This window comes from Eurosta solidaginis, chromosome 2 (assembly GCF_040869045.1).
Source record: "Eurosta solidaginis isolate ZX-2024a chromosome 2, ASM4086904v1, whole genome shotgun sequence".
NCBI classification, from domain to species: domain Eukaryota; kingdom Metazoa; phylum Arthropoda; class Insecta; order Diptera; family Tephritidae; genus Eurosta; species Eurosta solidaginis.
The window spans coordinates 162,909,954-162,937,876 of record NC_090320.1 but is presented as its reverse complement, the minus strand read 5'-3'; the positions used below and the strand labels follow the sequence as shown (position 1 = coordinate 162,937,876).

The 27,923-nt window shown below is 33.8% G+C and overlaps 2 protein-coding genes across 5 annotated transcripts; both read left to right on the top strand.

Annotated features, from left to right (window-relative positions):
* The first annotated feature begins 1,818 nt into the window (after positions 1–1,818).
* On the top strand, positions 1,819–7,153 carry LOC137240303 (cell division cycle 5-like protein). 3 transcript variants are annotated; one of them, XR_010949686.1, is made up of 5 exons: positions 1,819–1,832; positions 2,511–2,559; positions 2,621–2,828; positions 4,128–4,512; positions 4,572–7,153. XR_010949686.1 is itself a non-coding variant. In XM_067766363.1 (3 exons), exons 1-3 carry the CDS (start codon positions 2,515–2,517, stop codon positions 2,955–2,957), a joined length of 339 nt encoding a protein of 112 aa, XP_067622464.1. In that variant the 5' UTR covers positions 1,839–2,514; the 3' UTR covers positions 2,958–3,196. The 3 variants fall into 3 exon arrangements, 1 of the variants encoding a protein (XP_067622464.1); XR_010949685.1 differs by lacking the exon at positions 1,819–1,832 and having other exon boundaries at positions 1,839–2,559; XM_067766363.1 differs by lacking the exons at positions 1,819–1,832; positions 4,128–4,512; positions 4,572–7,153 and adding an exon at positions 2,872–3,196 and having other exon boundaries at positions 1,839–2,559.
* Positions 7,154–9,382: 2,229 nt separating this feature from the next.
* LOC137242442 (uncharacterized) lies at positions 9,383–13,043 on the top strand. Of its 2 annotated transcripts, none has more exons than XM_067769724.1 (10): positions 9,383–9,481; positions 9,549–9,672; positions 9,750–9,851; positions 9,911–10,038; positions 10,095–10,184; positions 10,671–10,880; positions 10,946–11,084; positions 11,564–11,742; positions 11,807–11,969; positions 12,553–13,043. In XM_067769724.1, exons 3-10 carry the CDS (start codon positions 9,785–9,787, stop codon positions 12,939–12,941), a joined length of 1,365 nt encoding a protein of 454 aa, XP_067625825.1. In that variant the 5' UTR covers positions 9,383–9,481; positions 9,549–9,672; positions 9,750–9,784; the 3' UTR covers positions 12,942–13,043. The 2 variants fall into 2 exon arrangements, with proteins under 2 accessions (XP_067625825.1, XP_067625826.1); XM_067769725.1 differs by having other exon boundaries at positions 12,540–12,760.
* The last annotated feature ends 14,880 nt before the right edge of the window (positions 13,044–27,923 follow it).

Sequence of the window (27,923 nt, the reverse complement as noted above, 5' to 3'; positions counted from 1 at the left end):
TTAATCTTTAGCTCAAATAAAATTTCATTGAACCACTTTCAATAACTTTTAGTTATTAATAAAATACATATTTGGCTTGTAAATTAAAAAAAAAAACATGTAAAATTTTACGATGAATTTTGAAGCACCTTGTTATTGTGGCACCAAAAACGGACATTTGAGTTTTATAAGGGTATTGCCATTTAAAAGAAATAATACGTCTTTCGATTTTGGTAGTTATTGATTACGTGACTACTTAGATACAACTTTTTATCATAAGTAGGCAGTGCCACGCTATCTTATCAAAATCATGAGTTTATCTTATTTAATGCTTAAATACGTCATTATAAGACAAATCTCATTTTATTTTTTTTATTTTTTACTAAAAACATTTTGTTTTTGCATTTTTCTAAAAATGTTCGACTTTGACGAATTTTTTTAAAGCACCCTGTATCTGTGACAAACTTCAAATAATTAGCTTTCATTTGCATTTTAAATTTTTAAAATATCTTCATTGGTTCAAAAGTTATGATTTTTGCAAAGAAAAAACTCAAAAGGCGCCACTGTGCGTCGATGCTTCAACAACTGGATGTGGTGCTATTTTGAGTCAAGAACTTCAAGGCAGTGATTTACCAATTTAATAAAGCCGAACAGAAAAAAACCCATTATAGAATTAGAACTCTTGGCTATTCACTTTACAATAAAGCAATTTCGACCATACGTTTATAGCAATGAAATGTAAAATCAGACCATAGAGCACTAGTATACTTATTCAACATGAAAGACCCCACTTCATATGTTAATGAACTTTGGTCCAGGCATGCTTAATCAACGAAACGATATCCTTTCGTTACGATAATTAACGTTAGTAAACGAAACAAAGTCATTTCGTTTCATTTATTAACGTTAAGAACGTCAAATTAACGAAATGATTTTGTTTCGTTTTCTGCCATATCAAAACGAAATCAAATCGTTTATGTTGATTATTAATTTCAAATTATGCTGGCAAAGCTGATTGATGGCGGAGTCATTAAAGGTGAAAGGATTAGCCAAGCTGATTGCAACTTTTCTCATGAATTTTGACAGTACGAATATTTCTCAGTGTATTTTTGACATTACCACCAACGAATTGCACAAACAAATTACATGGAGTTTGTTTGTATGTCCGCTCGCTGTTACCACCTTACGGCTTCACCATGGCTATAGCATTGCCAGCACAATTCAAACATAAAGTATCACGTTTTTGTTAACGTTTTTAACGTTAACGAAAGCTTTTCGTTTCGGTTAAAAATGAGATACAATTTATCTTGATAATTTCTTTATCGATAATATTTCGAAGTGTTTCAACGGAAACGGTGGAAATTTTTTGATAAACGATTAGCTTAACGTTAAGGTGCATCCCTGCTTTGGTCGTGTTTTTTACGCATATGCGTTTGCGCTTAAATTTCAAATGGAGAGATTTGAGCGCTTATATCTACATACAAAATTTAGGCGCAAACGCATATGCGCGTAATAAAAGCACGACCGCATTTCGCCCACTTATGTTGCGTTTAATTACCAGCATTTATCTTAGCTGCCAAAATTAAATGTCACGCAACGCGCCACAAAAGTTTTATTACCCTGCAAAAATCGTGTGACCAAAAACGCACACAGACACACGAATTTTTGACAGGGGTGACGATTTGGAATGAAAAATTCTCCAAATGAAATAGCACGTTGACAAATTTAGCTTTCACACAATGTATCGTGCTCTCTCGCACCTATTATTTTTATGGGGATAGCAAAATACGTCATTTTTGCGTGCAAAAAAATCCGCCATTTCTAATTCAGCAGAGACAACAAAACATTTGGTGGTCAAAAAATTTTTGCAATTTTGAGAGTTTTAAATGGAATATCTCCGGAAAGATTTAAAATTAAGAGGGAGTTCTCCAGATCACATATATATATATATTTTAAAGTGCGCAAACTTATAATTTAAAAGTTATTTGGTGTTAAAGTTTGCAAATTTCTATACAAATTTTATATGTGTATACGTATATATATGTGGCAGCACAGCTTTGTAATGGCATCAATAAAATATATGTATATATATATATATGTGCATGTTGCTACAAAAGCGCGATTGATTTAATAAAAACATTTATAATAAGTGAAAACAATGCAAAAATGAAATGTGAAATATACAAAAATGCAATTTAAGTTTATCGTTGCCAATTTATATAGAAATGTATGTGGATTAAGGTTTTGAAAGATGTGTAAATTGTAATTTAAAGTGCTATAGAAATTTGCTAAATTTGCAAATTTTAACAACAAATAACTTTTAAATTATAAGTGTGCGCACTTTAAAATATATATATTTGTGATCGGGAGAACTCCCTCTTTCATTTGATACCAAGTTTTACCCCGAACTCGGAGGGTGCTATTCTAAAATTTTCCCAAAGTCTTTAATATACAATGATTTTTGCTGTTTATTTCGACAAAAATTTTTGATTTGATTTTTGTTCTAATCGAAAGGATTCACAATTATATAGCACCATGCCGCGTATTATGATAAAAGGTGGTGTGTGGAGAAACACTGAGGTAAGCATTTGGCGCGACTGGTTACTCTTGGCCGTTTATTAATTAAATTGATAACTTTCAGGATGAAATCCTCAAAGCAGCTGTAATGAAATATGGCAAAAACCAGTGGTCACGTATTGCATCACTGCTGCACCGCAAATCTGCCAAGCAGTGTAAGGCACGCTGGTACGAATGGCTTGATCCTAGCATAAAGAAGACAGAATGGTCACGGGAGGAGGATGAAAAGTTTTTGCATTTTGTTGGTGGTGAATGTTTCAACATTTTCCAAGGTTTGGCATTAATTTCATTTTTATAGTTTATAATTATTTAAAGGTTGCATTAGAACAAGTACATTGATTTTACGTGGCAGTGCTGAACAATTTTTGGAAGAAACTGAGCTTCGTTACATGATGCTATAGGGAGGGATGGCCTGAAGGTTTAATGTGGCCACATAAATCGTTCCCGAGATGGTCGGGCTGGCACTTTAATGGTGCTGTGTTACCGGAGCGTACCGGATCTGTATCCGGCTAAAGGACCATCACATCGATAACACTCCCCAAAGTCTTCGGGGAGCAATCTTATCTCTACAAAAACAACAACAACATTGTGTCCAAATCCCGAAAAAAAAACTATAAAATTTGTGTCAGTGAAATGATAATTATTGCTTTTGGTTGTTAGTTTTGAGGCATCGTCATCGAGTTCCTTCTGATCGTATATGCCGGTTCTTTTGCATTCTTTTACATGCATAAAGTGCCGTTGAAGCCTTCCTCACCCTATCCTCCACGTTGAGCTGCCATGACAGCTTACTGTCTAGGATCATTCCTAGATATTTTGTGCAAGGTTTCTCCCGTAGAGTCGCCCCTCCTAACTTAGGCCTGGTCCAATTAGGGACCTTGTACCTCTTTGTAAACAAGACCATATGCAACGTCATCTGCGTAAACCGTAAGTTTTTCTGGTCCCTCGTAGAATCCCCTAAGCAGTTGGATAATGACCATCGTCCACAGCAGAGGTGATAGCACCCCTCCCTGCGGAGTGCCCCTGTCCACTAATTTCGTGGCCGCGTACAATCCCCATTGCGATGTAATCTTACTGCAGTTTAACATGCAGTCGATCCATCTGGGTAAGGCTGGATGTACTTTAACGTAATTAAGACCATCAATAATCGCCCATTTAGAAAGCCCCGGCAATGCTTAAGAAGGTTTCGCGAGGCGACAAAACTGGAGAGATTGGGGAAATAGCTGTTTATTTTATTACAAAGCTCATCGATGTAGGAAACAATAGCATAGGCGTAGAAGCAATAGTGACTCCTGGTGGTAAAGGTAGCTATTGATATGTAGAAGTTAAGCAGAAGTTTGAATATGAGTTTTTTTAAGTTATAGCAAAAAAGCGTTGAGGATTTTTAATATCTTACCAGGTACCTTCGTACATGTTTCTAAGAATGAAGAATAAAACCTATTCAAACTCAATTTTCATCAGGACAAAGCCGCTGAGACTTCGCTATACTTTAACATACAATACGTTACCCCATTTTAGCACAACTATCATTTTTTGATTTTATTAAATTTTATAAATTGTTTCTTCCTCTACAGTTCTATTTCGGTATTGGATGGTAAATATGGCTTTCGCATTTTCTTCATCCATAACTGTGAAAAGGTGGAAGAAATCTATGCGTGTAAATCTCACATATTATCTTGGTCGAGCGTTTCTTCAATAGCTCTCTAGTGGTGATGGTGACAGCAGAGAAACCCAACTGTTTACAAATGTTACACTTCAAAAAGAATCAAAATATTTGCCATTGCGTCTACGGCTCAAATACCCACAGTATATGAATGAATCGATTGAACCTAATTGTCTGCCTAACGGATAGTATACATATTCTTCAAATCGAAAATATTGCACCAAACGAACTGGGTCTGAATACTGAAATAGTACACATATTAAAAACCGATGAGGAGGCTGTGATGATGGTATAGGGTGAGTTGTTGAATAACATACGAAAACCACTTTAACCCATCTATATATTTGCATTACAGCTAAAGCTTTACAAACAGAAAAAATTGCTGGCGCCAAGCAATTGGAAAAGGCAGTGTAGTATTCATCACAATATACGGATGGTGTAAAGTTAGAAACTGCTGTTGTAACAGCTGCCACCGACACAACGGTCATCTCTACTTCGCCGAGTAGCGGCTCGTCCGACTATCTATCGAACACAGTATAATCATATCTTTTGCCAACACAGGTTAGCGATGTGCTTGCACAGGAAAAGATTTCAATTGGAAAACAAAAACCAATTAAGAGAGTTTATTTATTATTAAAGTATTTACTTTTCTTTATATCGACAGTATTAATTTAAGTTGCAATATCACGTACATATATAATAAGGGATGTGATACGATTGCTGTCGGAATTAGATTTGAAACCAATCAATACTCCTGCTAAGGGTTGTAGAATTATTGCTTGAATAATTAGATTTAGAACGATAATAATTTTGACTTAATTACAAGTAGTACATTTTTAAGTTCATCAATTACGACAGCAATCGGATTCCACGACACCTTTGAATATTCTTGATCTGAAAAAAGAGTAAACCTAATCTGAATTTCTACTAAGCTTTAAGTTGTAGATTATTCAAATAATTGGAGTTTTTTCTAAAGCTTAAAATTATTTTCTGCTCGCTTAGAAAAGATTTCAATTGGAAAACGAAAACCAATTAAGCGAGTTTATTTATTATTAAAATACTTACTTTTATTTATGTGAACTGTATTAATTTAAGTTACAATTTCATGTGCATATATAATAAGGGATGTCGTGATACGATTGCTGTTGGAATTAGATTTGAAACCAATCAATACTCCTGCTATGGGTTGCAGAATTATTGCTTGAATGATTCGATTTAGAACAATAATAAGTCTGACTCAATTACTAGTCGTACATTTTTAAGTTCATCAATTACGACAGCAATGGGATTCCACGACACCTTTGAATATTCTTGATTTGAAAAAAAAAAAAGAGTAAATCTAATCTGAATTTCTAATTAGCTTTAAGTTGTAGATTTAAATTGATTCAAATAATTGGAGTTTTTTCTAAAGCTTAAAATTATTTTCTGTTCGCTTGGAAAAGATTTCAATTGGAAAACGAAAACCAATTAAGCGAGTTTGTTTATTATTAAAATACTTACTTTTCTTTATATGAACTGTATTAATTTATGTTACAATTTCATGTGCATATATAATAAGGGATGTCGTGATACGATTGCTGTCGGAATTAGATTCGAAACCAACCAATACTCCTGCTAAGGGTTGCAGAATTATTGCTTGAATGATTAGATTTAGAACAATAATAAGTCTGACTCAATTAATAGTCGTACATTTTTAAGTTCTTCAATTACGACAGCAATCGGATCCACGACACCTTTGAATATTCTTGATCTGAATTTCTACTAAGCTTTAAGTTGTAGATTATTCAAATAATTGGAGTTTTTTCTAAAACTTAATATTATTTTTTTGCTCGCTTAGAAGAGATTTCAATTGGAAAACAAAAACCAATTAAGCGAGTTACAAGTAGTACATTTTTAAGTTCATCAATTACGACAGCAATCGGATTCCACGACACCTTTGAATATTCTTGATCTGAAAAAAGAGTAAACCTAATCTGAATTTCTACTAAGCTTTAAGTTGTAGATTATTCAAATAATTGGAGTTTTTTCTAAAGCTTAAAATTATTTTCTGCTCGCTTAGAAAAGATTTCAATTGGAAAACGAAAACCAATTAAGCGAGTTTATTTATTATTAAAATACTTACTTTTCTTTATATGAACTGTATTAATTTAAGTTACAATTTCATGTGCATATATAATAAGGGATGTCGTGATACGATTGCTGTTGGAATTAGATTTGAAACCAATCAATACTCCTGCTATGGGTTGCAGAATTATTGCTTGAATGATTCGATTTAGAACAATAATAAGTCTGACTCAATTACTAGTCGTACATTTTTAAGTTCATCAATTACGACAGCAATGGGATTCCACGACACCTTTGAATATTCTTGATTTGAAAAAAAAAAAAAGAGTAAATCTAATCTGAATTTCTAATTAGCTTTAAGTTGTAGATTTAAATTGATTCAAATAATTGGAGTTTTTTCTAAAGCTTAAAATTATTTTCTGTTCGCTTGGAAAAGATTTCAATTGGAAAACGAAAACCAATTAAGCGAGTTTGTTTATTATTAAAATACTTACTTTTCTTTATATGAACTGTATTAATTTATGTTACAATTTCATGTGCATATATAATAAGGGATGTCGTGATACGATTGCTGTCGGAATTAGATTCGAAACCAACCAATACTCCTGCTAAGGGTTGCAGAATTATTGCTTGAATGATTAGATTTAGAACAATAATAAGTCTGACTCAATTAATAGTCGTACATTTTTAAGTTCTTCAATTACGACAGCAATCGGATCCACGACACCTTTGAATATTCTTGATCTGAATTTCTACTAAGCTTTAAGTTGTAGATTATTCAAATAATTGGAGTTTTTTCTAAAACTTAATATTATTTTTTTGCTCGCTTAGAAGAGATTTCAATTGGAAAACAAAAACCAATTAAGCGAGTTTACTTATTATTAAAGTTTTTCTGTTTTATATGAACTGGATTAATATAAGTTCCAATTTCATGTACATATATAATAATATTGAAAATAATAAATATTGAAAATTAAATTTTTTTGGTTTATTTTATTCATATGGCTGCTCCAGGTAAAGTAAATCTGCAGGTAAAATTCACATTATATGGCGGTTATATAAATGGTAAAACCGCAGTAAAATTGACTGTCAAATGACTCGAAAATGTAGAGTGAAATTACGGAAAAATGACCGCCATTTGACGAACATTGTGACGTGTGTGAGCAGCACAGTACTATGCTCACATCCTATAGGTGGGAGCGGAATGCACGATCACATTAATAGGAACGAAACGGAAAATTTGGTCACAAAACCTAATCCGCCCATGCAAAAATGACTATGAATATAACCGCTGCTGAAAGTCACAATGACCGTAAAATGACTAGTAAAATGACGTGGAGCGTTTTTGCAGGGTAGACATCGCCTTAAACGACGCCTCATTTCGCGTTTTTTGAAAATATCTCTTGAGAGACATAAATATTTTATTTTCCGCTTTTTCACGAAAAATATAATTTTAATTTCGAAAAACTAAATACAAGCAAACACAAAAATTTCCAATAACACAAAAAGGGCAATCAGGTGTTTATGGATATGGCAGAAAACCAAAAACCAATTCGTTGGCTAGGGTATGGTTTAGGCGTTAGCGTTATGGTATGTCACCATTAATCGATTTCATTGATTTTCATAAACACAAATCACACAAGAAGATTGCGCATTGCGCACGGAAACATTGGATCAGCTAATTTTTATGGGCAATTCTTACGTTGTTTTCCCTTAGCTCTTGTTTGTTTCTCCCTTTCTTTTATTCGCTCAAACAGTCAACTGTGACGTAGATGCGCAGAACGAAGCAATTTTGAACTCGTGAATGCTCAAACTGGGTATGTGATTTGTGTTTCATAAAGTTGGTTCGATCAGCTGTTTTATATGATTAAGGTTAAGTCACCATTAACAAGCCCTTTAGCAGTACATCTGATGCAACAAGCAATAAGAGCCAAATGCATTTTTGAAGCGTTTTCCAGTTTGGCTATTTTTTCCAAAATGTTTGATTCAGATAGGTCATTATATGTAACAAAACCAAAAAATTATTTTGTTGCAAATGAACAACTTTAGCTGTTTTGAGCAAAAGTCATGAAAACTTGTATGATAGCAGGTGCAAGTACCAGGAACGCAATGTTATTGCTTGTTGTCACGTGCATACTGCGACGTAGTAGAGCTGGAGCAACGCATGCAGCACGAATGAGCCATTTTCCGGTCGTAGGTAAATAACCAAAAATAATAAAAAAATATATCTTAATTTAAATTGATAACAATGTGGCATCTGCTGCAAACTTGTAGGGGTAAGTATTGGCGTCAATCGTCATGCGCTGATATCGTGAGGCCAACATTATGTTGGTATCAGCGCAATATCTTAATGCAATCGCATGAAAGGATTTTTTAATAGTGTCTTTGCATATACTACTTCCTGATTCAATTTTTTGTACTGACGTTTTATGAGACCACACTGAAATTTGACACATTGATTTTTATATATGGAAGCCTATATCTATCTCGATTTCTTTATACCTGTAAAAACCATTGGTTATCCAATCAAAGTTATAATACCCTGTGTACAAGTACAGCTGTGAATAAAAAATCCAAGTAAAAAGTGTTACTGACATCACTGGCGCCATTGCGACATGTGCCGAATTTATGTATCACTCTCAGTATGAGCGCAATAACGCAACGCCAAGCAGATATACAAACATCGACTTGTTCTCAACAACACTTGTGCCCTCAACTAAATAGGCTTTGATTTTTAGTGTCGGCAAAGTATCAATATGTGCATACCTTATTTTCGATTCGATACATAGGTATGTACATATCGAGCCCAGATATTAATAGTCATCGATTTTTGTATGCAAATAGCTTGAATGTATTAAAAATAAAAATCATTTGAAACGATTTAATTCCGCGGAGATTGACAGAGAGCATCTGCTCCAAGTTTTGGTACGCTTCTTTTAATTACTTCTACAAACTATTTTTATTATTGCGTCAAAAAAATATTTTCATTCTAATCATAGCATCGATAGCTTTTGAATGAAACCCGATTGTTACAGTAATAAAAAACTGCCCGTACTATCGATATTTCCATCACTAGTTCTCCATCATTATTTCCTGGCGTGTCGAAATTAAATGAAATTGTAATATTCCTCACTTTTTTGGCAAAATATATAAGCCTTCAAGATTGCAATTCTCGTAAAATTTGTCATAAATCAATCGTTTGTAAGTATAAATGCATATATTAATTATTGCTACATTTTTACATATTAGTTCATCTAAATTTTTTTAGTCGGACTTTCGAACTTCTTTGTATGTGCATACATACTTATGTATGAATGTATGTTCTGTTTCTTTGCCGATAAAATAGCGTGAAAATTGCAATCCACGTACAAATCGTCGCAAATAAAGCATTTGTAAGTAAATAAAGCATAACAAATAAGTCCTTTGCTAAATTTTTACATATTGATGCATCGTTTAATTTCTTCATTAGGGTGTTTACAAAACATTTATCCGATTGTGTGCGCAATGGCAGAAGAATTAAAAAATTTAATGGAGAAACTGCAAGGAGGAGTATTTTTTGAACTTCTTAAAGGTAAGTTATTGCTTTATATTTTATAGTTGTAATGCTTATTTAATACTTTAAAAATAAAGATAATGGCTTTACAATTGAAAGCTTACGTCATTTGAAACCAAATCATTTGGATACCCTGATTGACAAATCTCTGTTTGGACAGCGCGTAATATTTGAGAGAAATCTTTTAAAATGGCAAGCGGAAGTAGTAATAAAACATAACATTTTTAATCATAACATATTTAAAATAATTTTTGTTCACAGGATGAAGGAGGTACTACAGAGACATATTCCTTATCGGAACTCACGCCACCAGCCTCAAGTTTCAACAGTGGTGTCAGAAGTTTCTACGATGTAAGTGTACTGGCTGCTAAGAAATGAAAATCGGTGCCAAGTTCGTCTTGACTTTGCGGGAGGGGGAGTGTGAGGCGGAATGGGAGTGGAAGTGTGGGGAGGAATGGGAGTAGGAATGGGATTGGAGTATTAGTAGTAAGAAAGGGATGGGAGCAGGTGAAGGCGCAGGAATGGAAGTGGAAGTGAGAGTAAGAACAAGATGGGAGTGTTAGTATGAATGGGAATGGAATTGGAGTAGGACTAGAATTGGGAGCAGGACTAGGAATGGAAGTGGGTGGTAGGGCTGGGAGTATCAGTATTAATTTATTATTTTAATTAAATGAAATCACAAAATGCATTTGCTTTCTATTAATTTTATTGTATAAAAAAAAAATAAAACCTCCGGGCGTTATTTCACTGCACCAGTGGTGATCACCAAAACAGCGCACTTAATTTTTATACAGTATTTACAACTGTTTTGTATAGCATTTTCAAAACTTGTTACAGAAGTCTATAGAAGATATTCTCAATGAAACAGCTAGTGGAAAACAAATCCTAAAGTTTTACGAAAACAAACAAAATCTTACACCGAAATACCGTAAATTATTATCTGCAACTGTGACCAGTTATCTGATTGATGCTAAAATCTGTGCTCGTTCATATACTTTTGATCTATTATCATGTAAAATCGTTAAATATTTTACAAAGGAAACTCAGGTATAATAATGCTACTACCTCCTCTAAATGTCTTTACTCTTATAATGGATTACGATTTGGTACAGGAAACTTATTATCTTGCTGTTAAAGGAAAGAAACCAGGTGGCTGTTTGTATGCAAAATTGAGAGCAGACATGATCATCTTAAAGAAGAGAGCATTAGAGGAATCCCTTCAAACGAATAAACCAAATTATGCTTTACCGGGTAAGTTATGGAAAAATTAAAAATAAAGGGGAAGGTAAAAGACAAAGAAAGAGGATACAAAGAGAAAGAGGAGTGTAAATAAATGGGGAAAGGCAAGGAAAAAATTTAGTGAAATATGCATAGAAAGGAAATGGTACCGAGAAAAGGAAGGGCAAATGAAGGGGGGGGGGGGGGGGGGGGGGGGGGTCAGGGTCAATAAGGAGGGAAAATGAGAGAGATATAGAGAAAGGAAAATAAAGAAATAGAGAGAATGGGAAGGATTGCGTAGAGAAGAAATTGGGAAAAGAAAGAAAATGGAGAATGATAGAGAAAGGAAAGAGATTTTTAAATTTGGGTGACAAATTGTTTAACTTCACTACAGCTATTACTGTATGAAGCTGCTATTTTTTTTACTCACCACTCAACTATTATTACAAGCTGCGCATTAATTCACTACCCCCACTCTGGTTTTTCTAATGACAATGTATTGAATTCTTTAGATGGTAAGGAAAGTAACGATCAAGTTTGGCTGAAGTATAATATTGAACCTTACGACGAAGTGGTACAAAAATGGAAGACAACATTCGCAGTCAGACACAGCTTTATGAAGAACGCTGAAAACTTTAATTCAATTCTAGAAGAGTGGCCACTCTATAAACAAAGCTTTGGATATTCACTGGTATATTATTACTGTATCTATTTATATCACCACGTATTAACACTCACAACGTTTTTATGTGAAGATTGAACTTGATTTTCAAAAGCTTTATCCAGAACGGACTAATTTGTTGTTTGATAAATGGAGCCGGTTTCATCAATCAATACCATTTTTGTTTGACACTCATATCAAGGATGCAAACAGTTTACATATATGGAAGCGACTCAAAGAAGGAATTTTCACAAGCGGTTGGTGTGATTTAGTCCACTTTTACATTATATAATTCTTGAGTTAAATTCTGCGTATGTTGCCTTTTGGCTTTTCTGTAAGTGTTTACTTTTGTAAATGTTTCTTACAACAAATGTAAAATAAAAACTGATGTATATTGGAACAATTTTCCGTCATCCTTTGTCAAATTTCGTTTGGAGACAAACCGGTTTCGGCGTTGTGCCATCATCGGTATCGATTTTCGTTCGACACTGATGATGGCACAACGTCAAAACCGGTTTGTCTCCAAACGAAATTTGACAAGGGATGACGGAAAATCGTTCCAACATACATCGATTATCCACCCTGTCGGAAAATTAACAAAACCAAAAGAAAATAAAAGCCGTCATACATTCTTGTAAGGAAAGAGATTGAGAGAGGGAGAGATAACAAGACAAAATTAAAACATCTTGACTGTACGGACGCAGTCTTACTCTTCCCCAGTACATACACTTCCTTTGCATCTGACGCAGCAGTCTTGAATTCATGGATTTTATAATGTAAAAGCGGACTTACTTTTATTTGCAATATAATTTAAAATGTTAACAAAGTTGCAATACCCAGATGTAAAAGATTGCGTGGTATTATATCTCCTTCATTCCGTTTTGGTGCCAACTGGCAGACAGTATAAAATTTGCCCGCAAAGCCGGAAAAAGGTTATAATAAAACCAACAATCAGCGATTCCCGAAACAGCTTCTTACTTTTTGCGTGTACACAAAATGAGTTGCAAGCAAAAGTAAAATTAATGGTGGATGAGAAATTCAAAGACAAAAATACTGTACAGCCGATTATATGTGCTGTGGGACTCGACGTTTTTGTACTTAGAGAATATTATATTTATTTCGCAGATATATATTACAAGTTCCAGAACTTTGTAAAATGTGTTGATGGTTGTTTCAAAATATTTCATGTCTTAAATTTAAAGTATCCATTTGAGTGTAATTTAGTGTGACTGCTTATACAGAAATATTTTTATAGTATTAACTTAAAATGTAATGATAAGTGTGCTTCACTTTGCGGAATTTTAAACGACTTAGAAAATATTTCAGTGGAAACTCCTGTTTAAATAAGAAAACCATATATGTAATACTCCTATATAGGCAGTAAAGCCTAGTACCGTACGAAAACAGTACACACAGTAATCACATATACATATATATTTTTTTTACATGAACAATTTGAATCAATTTTACACGTATACAATACATGCATACTCTAGTATCGAAATTGCTTGGATATGTTTTCGGAATTTTTTACATTGAAAATATAGGTAAGAAGAAGTATTACATATATGAAGAATACAAGAAAATATACAAGTCTGTATACTTTTTTTTATAAAAATAAGTACTGTTTGTAAAAAAAGACAAAATGAATTTAAAATGTTATGTTTGTTCAAGAATATTTACACAATGTAAAATCTTGTTTTATCACGTAAAAAATGTGCATACTTTAGCAACAAATGACTTATTTCAATGCGGATTTTCAAATTGTAATCAAAATTTTCCAACTTTCAAAGCTTTTAAAAAACACATGCGAAATGAGAGTAAACGATATTGTACCACAAACAACTCAGTTAGTATAAGCAACTCAAATGAAACATCGTCGAATACTTGTGCAGCTATTGTTCCTCCTCAACAAAATTGCGAAATCTTTAGAAGTGATTACAATAATACTTTTTCTGTGTCAGATATCAGTATTGAGGAAGGTTATTTAAAGTTTTCATTACACCATTTTTGCAAAAAGAAAATTCCAAGAAGAGAAACAATACAATTGCAAAGAGAAGTCACAACCTTAATTATAAATCCAATAAGAGCTAAAATAATAAATATTTTAAATCATTTTGACTCAAAAAATCTACCAGATTTAAAAGCTGGTCTACAGGATTTGGCTTCCTGTTGTAACGATCCTTTCAAAGACAAATTCTGAGTATAAACTTATTAAAACTCTAAAAGAGCTGGATCTTTATGCTGCTCCAAAAATTATTCAGATTGATAATTCAGTAAGATCTTTGCAAATTAAGCATGTCGCCAAGCTTGATGCTACTGTAGCAAAAGGCGTATTGTTCCCAATAAAATTCCAAATTAAGAAATTCTTTGAAATACCAGGTGTATATGAAAGTTTTGAGGAAAATATGAAAAGCCTAGCAATAGATAACACTTCTTTAAACAACTTTATGAACGGAAAAAACATGGCGAAATAAGATAAATAGGTATCCAGAAAAATTTCTTATTCCCTATTTGCTCTATTTCGACGATTTTGAAGTTAACAACCCGTTGGGCTCTCATAGCTCATCACTTTTGGCAACTTATTACTCATTCCCCACAGCCCCAATAATTATTAGGCATAAACTTGCCTCTATATTTATTGCAGCTCTATTCAAATCGCAAGATGTTAAAAGCTTTGGTAATGCCAAAACATTTTTTGAATTAATAGAAGTCCTTAATGACTTGGAAGAAAATGGTATAGATATAAAAACTTCAAATGGGGCTAAGACAATTTTTCCTTGCTTGGGTTTAGTAGCAGGAGACAACTTAGCATTAAATAATATTCTCGGTTTTTCTAGATCATTTTCCTCAAACTATTTTTGCAGATTTTGTAAAGCTAATAAAATAGAAACTAAGTCAGCATTTATAGAAGAATTTGACAAGTTGCGAAATAAACTTAATTATGAGCAGGATATTGTACAAAATGATTTTGGAAACACAGGGATTACTGAAAATTCTATTTTTAATAAAATACATAACTTTCATGTTACTGAAAACTATTATGTTGATATATTACATAATATCCTAGAGGGCGTATTGAAATATGGTTTTTGTAATATTATCCTTCATTATATCAATCAGAAAACTTTTGATTTGGAATTTCTTAATCTTCGGAAACAAAATGTTTACTATGGCGAAACTGAAAATGTGAACAAATCACCTTCTCTGCAGTTGCATCATATAAAATCATTTAACTTGAAGCTTTCCGGTCGAGAAATACTAACATTTGCTCATTTTTTTACTTTGATTATTGGAGTCGTAGTAGAAAGAGATGATATCGTATGGAAATTTGTTTTGAATCTTATAGAGCTATTGGACTTGTTGTTATTGTCTGAGTACACGAGCTTAGATATGATAAATTTAAAATCTCATATACAAACTCATAACAGGGATTACCCAATCATTTTTTATGATACTTTGAAACCAAAGCACCATCTTCTCATCCACTACTGTAGAGTGCTTGAACATTCGGGTCCCTTGAAATTGCTCTGGACACTACCTTTTGAATCAAAGCATACAGTTGAAAGAATATGCTAAAAATATTACATCAAGAAAAAATTTAACATTCTCTTTAGCCATTAAGTTTGCAATAGTATTTTTGGAAAATGTAACTAATTTCGAAAATATTGAAATTTTACTTGGTAAAAAAATAGGTTTGCTACAATGTTCTTTGTATTGGACGCATTTACAGAGTATGTTTAATAATGAAACACTGGAAGGGTGTGTATGTTATTTAAGTTTCAAAAGGTATAATACATTGTATAAACGGAATTTTATTATATTTTTTTATGATCCCAATTTTTCCGCTTATCAAATACTTGAGATTTTCACAAAGGATAATAAAACTTTCATGTTTTGTGAAAAAATTAGTATTCTAACATATAATGCACATTTTTTATCGTACGAGGTTGGTGGCAAATCGTCAGAATTTAAGTTTTTTAACGCAGATAACTTAAAAATCCACCAATTCATCTTTATACAGTTCAAAATCGAATGTTTTTGAGGCCAAAGCAGTTCTTTTAATATCGATATACATATATTGACAAATTAATTTTTACTTCTGTTATTATTACTATGTATATTATTATGTATAATATTAATTATGGTTGTAAATGGATTGTTTGGGCTGTCCGTTATATCCAAGGCAATTTAAGTAATGATTTCACCTGGAAACCCGTTTTTTGTAAATTGCACCCTAGTATTATATTAAAAAAGCATTAAGTGCAAAAGATATTAAACAGTTCCGGTTTAAATGTAAAAAGGCGTTAAAAAAAATTAACTTGGTATTAATATAACGGACATGCTTATATACACACATAAGATTAGTACATGAATAAAATTGAAATAAACCATATGGTCATAGCTATGTAATTTTTTACTGTCTTGTTTAATTCCTGAAATAAAAATAATAAAACTAATTAAAGAAAACCCGAGGAAATATTTTGTTCTTTAATGTACCCCAGATTTAAAGATATATTTTCTCCAAAGGCTGGAAAAATTTAATCAATTTTTAGGATTTTTTTTCTCGAAAGTAAGAAATTTTTACTACTTTAAAGTAGAGTATTACTCATTTTGAAAAATATTTTCTCCAAATACCGGAGGAATAGAACTCATCCTTGGGATTTTTTTTTCTCGAAACTGAGCAATTTTTAGTATTCTTGAGTAAAATATTAGTAATTTTAAAGAAAAATCTTCTAAAAATTCAATACAAATATTTTCATATTATAAGAAAGCCTCTTCTCTTTCTTACGATAATCCCTATTCCTCTTGAAGAAATGCTTTTCAATAAAACAAATACTTCTTTCCTATTTTCAACCAATTTATTATTAATTTTAAGGAAAATACTTTCATAAATTCTATACAGTTATTTCCTTATTTTATTAACACATTTTTTCTTTTCTTAGATAATTTTCCTAAAACCGTGGAAAAAAAATATCTTCATTTTTAAGAAAATTACTTACCTTGATTGAGGAGAACTTTTCAATGGCGCAAAATCATACCTGTTTTTTCTCAGTTTGATAGCTATTTTCCTCAGATTCAGGAAATTTTTTTTTGAGTGTAGGGCGTTTGATCAGACAATTAAATAAAAGCGTTGGACGCGTCATATTCGCGTTAATCTCCAAAAGACGAATGATAATGTGCATTGTATGATGGATAACTTTATATACCTACTCAAATTATTAAAATGAATTTCAGGTATACAATTCGTATCGAAAAAGATGTATGTTGTTAACAAGTTCCAATAACAAAAACGACCTTACGGCCGTACTGAATTATATATACCTGCTCAGGCGCATATTTATGCCCAAGGTTGTTTAACTTTATTTGATGTAAAAAGTGAAGTTGCAGCTGGACGCAGGTAGACTTTATGAATTCAGGTAACTGAATATTTCACAAATAACTACTGTTAATTTGACGGAGCACATATTTTAACAATTTTTTCTTTTTTCCATCAAAGTTTTAAAAAGGGCCTAAAAATAGGAATTTCGAAAAACAGGTTTATCCGAAACCTTTAACAAAAAAAAAAAAAACAATTTTTTTTTTGTTTCAATCCTAAATTAAATTGTCTTTAATTGCTATACAAGAAAACGACAACCGGCCGCCTTATTTACTCACAAACCCCTTTTAAATACAACGAAAAAGAAGAAAAATTTAAAATTTTTTCCCAATGTTGAAAAGTGGTCAACTTTGAGTGGCTCTACCTGGTAACCTTGTATATTCTTGATCCCTGGAAAATTCTCTATTAGAAACATGTATTAGATTTAGCGACGCTTTCATGATTTTTTTGATTTTTGCCATGCTTTAACGGCAGAGGCGCCACTGTGCGACGGTAATAATGAATTTCTTTGTAAAATCTGGATATTGTAGTAATTTTTGTGAAAGTAATGCTGCTTTCAAATATTTTTTTATTTATTTATTTATTATTTAAAGTCGACGACAAACTATGGTCGACTGCATAATATAAAAGATATATAAATATACAACACAAAAGATAAAATTTAAGATATATCGAGATTTCAACAATGTTATATTACAAACAAAGAAATATTAATGAACATTACTATTTAATTTCAAAATATAATAATAATAAGAAATATGAGTAGAAATAAGATCTTATGCCGTTTCGCACTAAACGTCCCAAACAAATTCAACTATTTTTCTGCTTAATCGATTTAGAGGCGCTGCCAAAGACGCAAAATTTGGTATAAACCTTCTGTAATAATTTGCAAATGCGACGAATCGTCGTACTGCGTCTTTATCAGTCGGTTTGTACCTACCCAAAAGAAAATACTATTTCTTTCATAATTAATAAAGCATTTGTTAATTTTCAGAAAATCTTTACCCAGTATGTCATAGGATGGAATATTAAAGTCTTCATTTACTACATGTAAAGTGTGTTTAATAGAAAAGTTTGAAAAATTTAAATTTGCTGTGATTTTACCTAAAGTGGAAACTGAATTGGAAGTGACACCGGTAATGTTGATAATGTCGTTTGTATTTAAGGAAATGTTACTGTTTATACATGACATTTTTATTAGAGAAATGTCGGCTTGAGTGTCTACTAGGAAAGAACAAAATTTTTGTAACTCGCTAAGTTGTAATTCTATGAAATCTGCATAATTTAGGTTTAAACAATAGATGCCTAATGGTGAGGGAAATTAGCGTACTCGGTTAGTTCGTCCTCCCACAGTGTTCGATCCTGAGGGGCACTGGCGTTTAAAGGGCGAACGCTTGCATTTCTACCTCTACCGTTGGACGATCTTGAATTGTTACCTCTATTGTTACTATTGTTTGAATTAGGATTTGTATTTGAACGCGCATTATTATTGTTATTATTCTGGTATCTATTTCCGTTATAATTCCTATATTTTTGATTACTGTTGCCGTTATAGTTACTATTGTATGAAAATGAACTATTATTTCTATAACCGGTATAGCCGCGGTTTGGGTAAAAGCCTCGTTAACTACCACGTGAATTTCTGAATGTGTTGTTACCTCGTGATCGAAAAGCTAGAACCTGACGTTCAGTTACTTCGTTGTTTTGTTCTACAATTAATTTCGCAGCTACGTCTTTCGGATCAGTAAATGCCGTTGAGGCTAAAATGGTTTTGACTAAATTGGATTTTGCGTTTAAACGACACACGTTAACAGTTGGTTCGTCTGCCATTTCATGAGCTTTCGCTTGAGTGATCCCTTCAATAATAAGAGACCGCTCAAGTGAGTCAGCTAAATCTTTAACTTTTTTTAGCAAAATCTGTATAATTATTGTTATTAACGTGCAACGCTGCAATTTTTCCTGTTGCAACTTTCGAGTTGTCTGGTTTGATCCTACTACGTAGAGCTACTTTAATTTCATTGACTGAAGTTACTTGTCTTGGTATTGATTCCCGGGCTTTATCCTCAAGTTTTGATTTTAAGAATGCTATAAAAGTATTAGTTAAATCTTCAGTAGCGAACTGTTCAAGTAATTCAATTTTGTCTATAAAAGAATCAAGTGCTAGAGGATCATCACTAGTTTTCTCTAATAGAATTAGCACATGTGTTAATGAAAATTTTCTGGTTTACTGGTGAATATTCGCTAAAGAAATATTTAACAATTTATTTGAAGAATTAATGAAAACTGCATTATACTTGTACAGAAAAATCTTTAAGAAGTAATTGAATTTAAACTTTGCACAAAAGTATATAGGTATTAATTGGTAAAAATTTCAAAATTGTTTTAACTTGTTCAAAAAATCCATTTATATTCACAGACGCACCGCTTTGTAAAAAAAAATCGTTATTTTCACGGACGCACCGCTTTATATAAAAAAATTTCACTTGACTTTTCACGGAATCTCGGTTTATATAAAAAATTTTAATTGGTTTTTAGCGGAACAACCGCATATTTCAAAAAAAAAATTTAATTGGTTTTTAACGGAACCACCGCATATTTCAAAAAAAATTTAATTGGTTTTTAACGGAACCACCGCATATTTCAAAAAAAATTTTATAAATTTTTTTTTTTTTGTTTCAAACACCGTTTATATCAAAATTCCAAAATTTACACGTTACAAACTGGTTATCAAGTTCAACAGTCTTCGAAAATTTAAAATTGTTGGGAACCGAAGTAGTTAAATGTAGAACGCACCACTTTATATATTTTTTATTATACATACATACATACATATATTGTAACGCACCGCATAAAAGAATTTTCCTGTTTTCTATACATACATATATGTTATATAAAAAAAAAAACTGTAGGCAAAAATTTGTTAAATACATATATATATATAGTATACTTATGACTGCTGCTGCTCCAACCGTAAATGCTGCCGCTGCCGTAAACGCTGCCGCTGTCGTCGCTAATGCTGCTGATGCCGGAGCTGTTTCTGGCGGTCTTCGCCGGCGCTGCCGCTGCTGGTCTCGATGTTAATGTTGGTGGCGGTGGTGGTTAAAAAAAATGGCGATGATATGCCGTTGGCTAGTGGCGTGGGTTTATATCCCGTTATGGCATGTTACATTATACTATAATTTCCAATTTTTCTCTTCCAATTACTTCCGTTGTATTTAGTATAGTTTTTAGTTAATTTTATTATATTAAAGATTTTGTGTTACCTCTGTTAAATTTATTCGTAGTATTAGTTTTGTTGTATTAAAGATTTTCCCCTACTTCAATTATACATCTTCACCGCCACTGCCACTTCAGACCACCACTCTCGCCCAAAATGTAAAAAAATGACCGGGCTCCAGCCGTCACGGCCGCCATATAAGGTTCCATTTTGGAACCTCCGAACAGATTTTCCTTGTGCGCACACCCTAGTCGCACGCACACTCCACTCAAATTACAAACACGTATTATTTAAGTTTTAAGTCTTTAATTATGTTGATTTTCATTTGTAGCACAATAAATGTGTGTGAAACTCGTTATTACAATATTTTAGTTTTATCTTTAGTTTGTGTAATTAAATTAATTTAGTTTTGCACACGCACTTGCTTCGTTTAGTCCAAAATTTATAATAATGGCCGGTCTTTTCTGCCGAGCCGAATTGCTCTGTTTCCCAGTTGTTCCAACACCTGTTTTCCATTCACAGTAGACAACGGGTGTTGCAGCAATTTGGAAACAGGGTAACATTTTTAATATTTATTAAGGCTCTGTTACACTGATATAAAACCAGAAAACTGAAACCTAAATCACATTTGCGGTTTTGCGGTTACATATATGTATGTCAGTGTGTATATACTTTTCCTTTCTCATTTTTCCTTTCTCCATTTGAGCTAGAAACGTTATTTCCATACTACTAACTGGATTCATTGGTGGTTTTTTTTATATAATCTGTCCAAGCTACTTGCTTCTGTAACCATTCATTGTTTGAATCTTTAAACACTTGATCTTTGGATCTCGATTTTTTCCACCTTCTATGCAGATTGAAGCAGTATTTTGAGCAGAAAGCTTTTAAACTGTTCAAATTTTTACCATTAAGATGTATCAAAATTTTGGATTTAATAAAATTGTATAAAAATATATAGTCTTTAATATTGCCACATTCTTTCAATTTTCCAAATAAGTCAGAATTTGTCACTAAATCACAATCCATTTCGAAAACAGCAAGTAAAAATTATTTTAGTGAGGCCAAAATTGCTGGAAATTGGAAAAAATACCTAGATGTACACATATGTTCGTTAGGGAATGTCGATATTAAATCCGGTTACTAAAAGTGTCATAACTTTTTTAAATTAGGTTTTACGAAAAATATGTTATATAACAATAAATTATGGAAATTTTGAAGATGCACATTTAAAGTCCTAAGTCCCAACTTTTCAATTTCGGTCCACTGTGCGGCGGGACTATGAGCGGCAATGTTGATCAAATAGGCAAAAATGTGAAGCCTCATATAACTTGCTTTATTAGTGTTTCGCGACATATACTGAAAGTCAAACAGTCGGTTCCGTACAAAGCAACACATATGTAACATGTAGTTTAAGAATCTAGTAAACGCACACTTTCTGTCTCTTTTTATACTCAACGAATCGAGATAAAACTTCCATATATCAAAATGATTTAGCCATGTCGGGCGTCAGTCCGTCCGTACGCTCGTCTGTCTATGCTCACGATAACTTGAGTAAATATTGAGATATCTTATTGCAATTCGGTATATTAGCATTCAACTTCCATCGCTATTTAAAATGAGCAAAATCGGATGATAACCACGCCCATTTTTTTACTCAGCTGAGCAGAGCTCACAGAGTATATTAATTTTGTTCGTCTAACGGAAATCCGGAACGGCATAAACTAACCGAGATAGATATAGACTTCTATATATCAAAATGATCTGAGCGAAAAAAGAAATTCATTTAGCCATGTCCGTCCATCCTTTAACAGGATAACTTGTTTAAATTTTGAGATATCTTGATGAAATTTGGTGTGTAGGTTTCTGGGCACTCATCTCAGACCGCTATTTAAAATGAACGAAATCGGACTACAACCAAACCCAATTTTTCGATATCGAAAATTTCGAAAAATGGAAGCGATAATTCATTACCAAAGACGGATAAAGCGATGAAAATTGGTAGGTGGGTTGACCTTATAACGCAAAATAGGAAACTAGTAAAATTTTGGACAATGAGCGTGGCACCGTCCACTTTTAAAAGAAGGTAATTTAAAAGTTTTGCAAGCTGTAATTTGGCAGTCGTTGAAGATATCATGATGAAATTTGGCAGGAACGTTACTCCTATTACTGTATGTACGCTAAATAACAATTAAGAAAATCAGATGACGAACGCGCCCACTTTTTAAAAAAAAATGTTTAAGTCAAATTTAAACAAAAAATTTATTATGTTTTCAGTATGTTTGGTTACGCCTGCACTGTCTACAGCAGAACCATTAGCTGTTGGCTTGCTGGGCACTGCCGAAAACGGAACAATGCTAGCAGCACAGTCCAGTTAATATAATATGACAAACTCCACTCCAAATTAATACATTTTACATATGTACATACATACATACATTGTAAATTGCTCTGCGAAGCAATGAGAAGTCAAATTCATTTTAGATACATACTAGCATATACATACATACGTGCATATACACAAATTTATCCAAATTAATCTCATTTATTGCTTTTGCCTTTGCTAAATGCTCTCATTAGTTTCACCTAACATTTACATTTTTTTACTCGTTGTTCAATCGCTAATCAGAGTGCACGGGCTAAATCGAACCCGGCTGCATTTCAAATCGCTTCAATAAAATTTATACGCTTATTGGAAATTTGCATTTTTTATTTCGGCAAATTAAAATAGCCATCGAAAAGGCTCGTTGGCTACACACAGTATGTAAGTAAATTATGTCCACATTCAACTCCAGTAATGATATGGTGCAACAAAATACAAAAATAAAATAAAATTTCGAAATGGGCGTGGCTCCGCCTTTTTTCGTTTAATTTACCTAGAATACTCTTAATGCCATAAGTCAAAAAAAATTTAACAATTCTTGGGAAATTTGGTAGGGTAGATTCTATTACGATGACTATTTTCTGTGAAAATGGGCGAAATCAGTTGAAGCCACGCCCAGTCTTTATACACAGTCAACCGTCTGTCCTTCCGCTGGGCCGTTAACACGATAACTTGAGCAAAAATCGATAGATCTTTACTAAACTTAGTTCGCGTACTTACCTGAACTCACTTTATCTTGGTATAAAAAATGGCCGAAATCCGACTATAACCACGCCCACTTTTTCGATATCGAAAATTACGAAAAATGAAAAAAAATGCCATAATTCTATACCAAATATGAAAAAGGGATGAAGCATGGTAATTGGTTTAGCTTATTGACGCAAAATATAACTTTAGAAAAAACTTTGTAAAATGGGTGTGAGACCTACCATATTGTTTAGGCCCGAAGCCTAAATTCATATCAACTCGCGCCATCCTAATAGCACCACTTTATCGACCACTAGTTCGCCCACATGCATGTATATGTGTACGAACAACATAACCCTACCTATGTACACATATACATGCATGCCGGTACAACTGTATGGGGAAGCTTCCCTTAAAACCGGAGACTTTTTCCGCCGTTCAACGGTTGTCCTCGACAAGGCAACCGTCTACTTTTCCAGCGATCGTTGATCGAACCAGAGCTGGAGCCCCGCCACATTTTTATTATAAAAGGTAAATTATTTTCTTCCATGCAATTATTGCCACTTTAAAATAAAGCATTATTTATAACGAGAAATATATCTCGCCTTCCTTTCTTTTCTTTTAATTTTTAATCCTAACACAATTGAGGTGCCTCCACTCCTTTGCCGAGTTTGCGACACACCACAATTGTACATGGTCCTTCAAGCCGGATCGCACAAAGAAAGTAAGCCATTTTCTTTTATTTTTTGTGTCGGTTCATTGTGGCTGCTGAGTAGAGTATCACCCCAGGTGGGATGCCTGTTCAAAATCGTTTTCCAAAAATTTCCCATTTCGGGAGTTGTCACAAAGAAAGCCGTATCTTGGAGTCACTCAAGAACATAGGTTCTCAGAATGCGACACACCACAATTGTACATGGTCCATTCTCCCCGAAAAAGGAACCAACGCCAATAAATAGTACAGTCCACATCCATTAAATTTAACACGGTGAGACACTTAACACTGTAATACGCATTTTTTGGTGATATATTTGCATCATCTTGGTGATACGCGCCTTCCAAATTAAGCGAAAACTCAAACACTGCAGAGGTGGTACCAGTTTTTTATATTGTGGTGGTAATCCTCAACACTACTGCTTGGTGATACACAACACTTGGGTTTGGTTCAAAGAAATATCGTGGTGGTAATTTTGCATCATCTTGATATACGCTTGCTTACACTTTTGGTGCAACTCCCATACAATTATCCTGGCAATACACAGCAGCGTTACAACAAACACTCCATCGCAACAACCAAATCACTCCAAACTTCACGCAGCAGCTACGTAAGTGATATATATTTCTTGCCACTTTTTTTTTGTCAGTTTTTGTGGTTAGGTTTTTATTTAAAAAGTGCCGCGAGTGCTCCGAACCCCTAAACAGTGAAAAGTGAAAATTATCAGTGACCAGTCTGTGCGATATAGCGCCTCAATTTTTTGTTTTGTGCAATTACTTTCCCCCTACCGCGTGTATCGATCCGGAGTATTCCACGACCACGGCAAGTTAATACACAAGGGTACCATAACCCCACTTTTCCGTTTAAAGCACCAATTATTTTATTAAAATCGCATTACGTTGGTTGTGCTACTATTATATGTGTTACTATTATATGGGAATGAACTATTATTTCTATAACCAGTATAGCCGCGGTTTGGGTAAAAGCCACGGTAACTACCACGTGAATTTCTGAATGTATTGTTACCACGTGATCGAAAAGCTAAAACTTGACGCTCTGTTACTTCGTTGTTTTGTTCTACAATTAATTTCGCTACCACGTCTTTCGGATCAGTAAATGCCGTTGAGGCTAAAATGATTTTTACTAAATTTGATTTTGCATTTAAACGACACACGTTAACAGCTTGTTCGACTGCCATTTCATGAGCTTTCGCTTGAGTGATCCCTCATTATTAAAAAAATTTTTTGTATGATTTTTAATAATCGGGGATTGCCCATATTGCTTTTTTTTTAAATGTATGAAAACATTTATTTGAAGCAATTTTTTAATTTTATAATTTATTTAATAATTTGGGAAAAATTTAAACAACGCGACGTCAGGACGGACAAGGCGACAGCTGTTTCGGCATGACGTAGCTGAATGCGTTTATAACCATTTCAACTATCGTAGGAGTGCGAGTTCGACTCCCACTCCCGGGAGAAAAGGCTTTGAAGAGATTTACAAGGTATAATCGAAACAGCTGTCGCCTTGTCCGTCCTGATGTCACGTTGTTTAAATTTTTCCCAAATTATTAAATAAATTAAAAAATTTTAATTGGTTTTTTACGGAACCACCGCATATTTCAAAAAAATTTAATTGGTTTTTAACGGAACAACCGCATATTTCAAAACAAATTTTAATTGGTTTTTAACGAAACCACCTCATATTAAAAAAAAAATTTAATTGGTTTTTAACGAAACCACCGGATATTTCAAAAAAATTTTAATTGATTTTTTTTTTTTTTTAAACACCGTTTATATCAAAATTCCAAAATTTACACGTTACAAACTGGTTATCGAGTTCAACAGTCTTCGAAAATTGAAAATTGTTGGTAACCGAAGTAGTTAAATGTAGAACGCACCACTTTACATATTATTTATTATACATACATACATACATGTATTGTAACGCACCGCTTAAAAGAATTTTCCTGTTTTCTATACATACATATATGTTATTTAAAAAAAACCGTAGGCAAAAATTTGTTAAATACATATATATATTATACTTATGACTGCTGCTGCTCCAACCGTAATTGCTGCCGCTGCCGTAAACGCTGCCGCTGTCGTCGCCAATGCCGCTGATGCCGAAGTTGTTTCTGGCGGTCTTCGCCGGCGCTGCCGCTGCTGGTCTCGATTTTAATGCTGGTGGTGGCGGTGGTTAAAAAAAATGGCGATGATATGCCGTTGGCTAGTGGCGTGGGTTTATATCCAGTTATGGCATATTATATTGTACTATAATTTAAAATTTGTCTCTTCCAATTACTTCCGTTGTATTTAGTATAATTTTTAGTTAATTTTATTATATTAAAGATTTTGTGTTACCTCTGTTAAATTTAGTCGTAGTATTAGTTTTGTTGTATTAAAGATTTTCTTTTATTTCAATTATATATTTTCACTGCCTTTGCCACTTTAGACCACCACTCTCGCCCAAAATGTAAAAATGATCGGGCTCCAGCCGTCACGGTCGCCATGTAAGGTCCCATTTCTGGAACCTCTGGAAAATTATGAAATGTGTGCTTTGCACGTCGCAACGCACTCCACATAAAAACAAACACGTCTTTCTTGTCTTAGCTTTTAAGTTTTATTTATGTTGGTTTTTATTTGTAGCACAATAAATGTGTGTGAAACTCGTTATTACAATATTTTGGTTTTAGTTGCTTCGTTTAGTCCAAAATTTATAATAATCATTCTGCGAGCCGAATTGCTCTGTTTCCAAGTTGTTCCAACACCTGTTGTTCGTTCACAGTAGACAACGGGTGTTGCAGCAATTTGGAAACAGGGTGTCATTTTTGTTATTTTTTAAGGCTGATGTTACAAGAGCTCGCGCCCTTTCCACCGAATTCCTGGCGTTCTCTGACAGCGTTTCCAGCGGAACGTCGTCATACCTTGACAGGACTTTTGCAGCCCTTCTCTTGTTGCCGTTCCGGCGCTTGGTCGGTATCCAGCAACAGCATGCGCGTCAGGGTTCGCCATTGCCAGCGCAACTCCCTTCGCCGCCATACTAGTGCCGACCCCCACCAAGTCGCTCTTCCCTGTAACATTGGTAGCCCTCCCTAGTTCACTAGGGCGTATGGACACCTTTGGTGTTGTCCTTCTCCCTGTGGAGGAGGACGAAATTTCTTTTTTAATTTGGTTTTTTTTTTATTCATCTTGTTCGTACGACCCCTTGCTAGACGAGGCCAGCTTAGGGTGAACTTAAAAGGGGAAAAGTGTCGTCCGGCGGCGAGTCCCTTACCGAGGTTAGACCATTTCTACTTTCTGAGGCGGCCCGGTGTCAGAGAGGCTCCGTACAAATACAGCCAGATTACCCTCCCGGCCGCGTAACACCCTGGATTGAAATGGGGCAGATCTTGGTCATCACTCACCCTAGGACTAGGCCACCGCAGTCATGGAGATCCATATGAACTTGCATCCTACTAGGTGGCATAGTCCCGTGTTCAGCGACTAAGCCCTCGTATCGCGACAAGATGCCTGTCCTTCGCGAGGGACCTAGATTCTTTAGAACTAAGTCCCACTCCATTTTAAGATACTTATTATCACCTTTCGTTTGATACCCTTATTGTACAAATGCATTCTAGAGTAAACCCTGGTCCACCTTTATAACGATATCTCGAAAAGGCGTCCACCTATAGAACTAAGGCCCACTCCCTTTTAAAATTCTCCTTAACACCTTTCATTTGATACCCATATCGTACAAACAAATTCTAGAGTCACCCCTGGTCCACCTTTATGGCGCTATCTCGAAAAGGCGTCCACCAATAGAACTAAAGCCCACGCTCTTTTAAAATACTCAT

What these genes read in the sequence shown, in the direction of transcription:
- LOC137242442 (XM_067769724.1), top strand. Translation starts at nt 9,785, where the DNA reads ATGGCAGAAGAATTAAAAAATTTAATGGAGAAACTGCAAGGAGGAGTA. An exon ending in TAAAATGGCAAGCGGAAGTA is followed by an intron (nt 10,039 to 10,094) that starts GTAATAAAACAT and finishes TTTTGTTCACAG; the next exon opens with GATGAAGGAGGTACTACAGA. An exon ending in GTGTCAGAAGTTTCTACGAT is followed by an intron (nt 10,185 to 10,670) that starts GTAAGTGTACTG and finishes AACTTGTTACAG; the next exon opens with AAGTCTATAGAAGATATTCT.
- LOC137240303 (XM_067766363.1), top strand. Translation starts at nt 2,515, where the DNA reads ATGCCGCGTATTATGATAAAAGGTGGTGTGTGGAGAAACACTGAG. An exon ending in GTGTGTGGAGAAACACTGAG is followed by an intron (nt 2,560 to 2,620) that starts GTAAGCATTTGG and finishes GATAACTTTCAG; the next exon opens with GATGAAATCCTCAAAGCAGC. An exon ending in ATGTTTCAACATTTTCCAAG is followed by an intron (nt 2,829 to 2,871) that starts GTTTGGCATTAA and finishes AATTATTTAAAG; the next exon opens with GTTGCATTAGAACAAGTACA.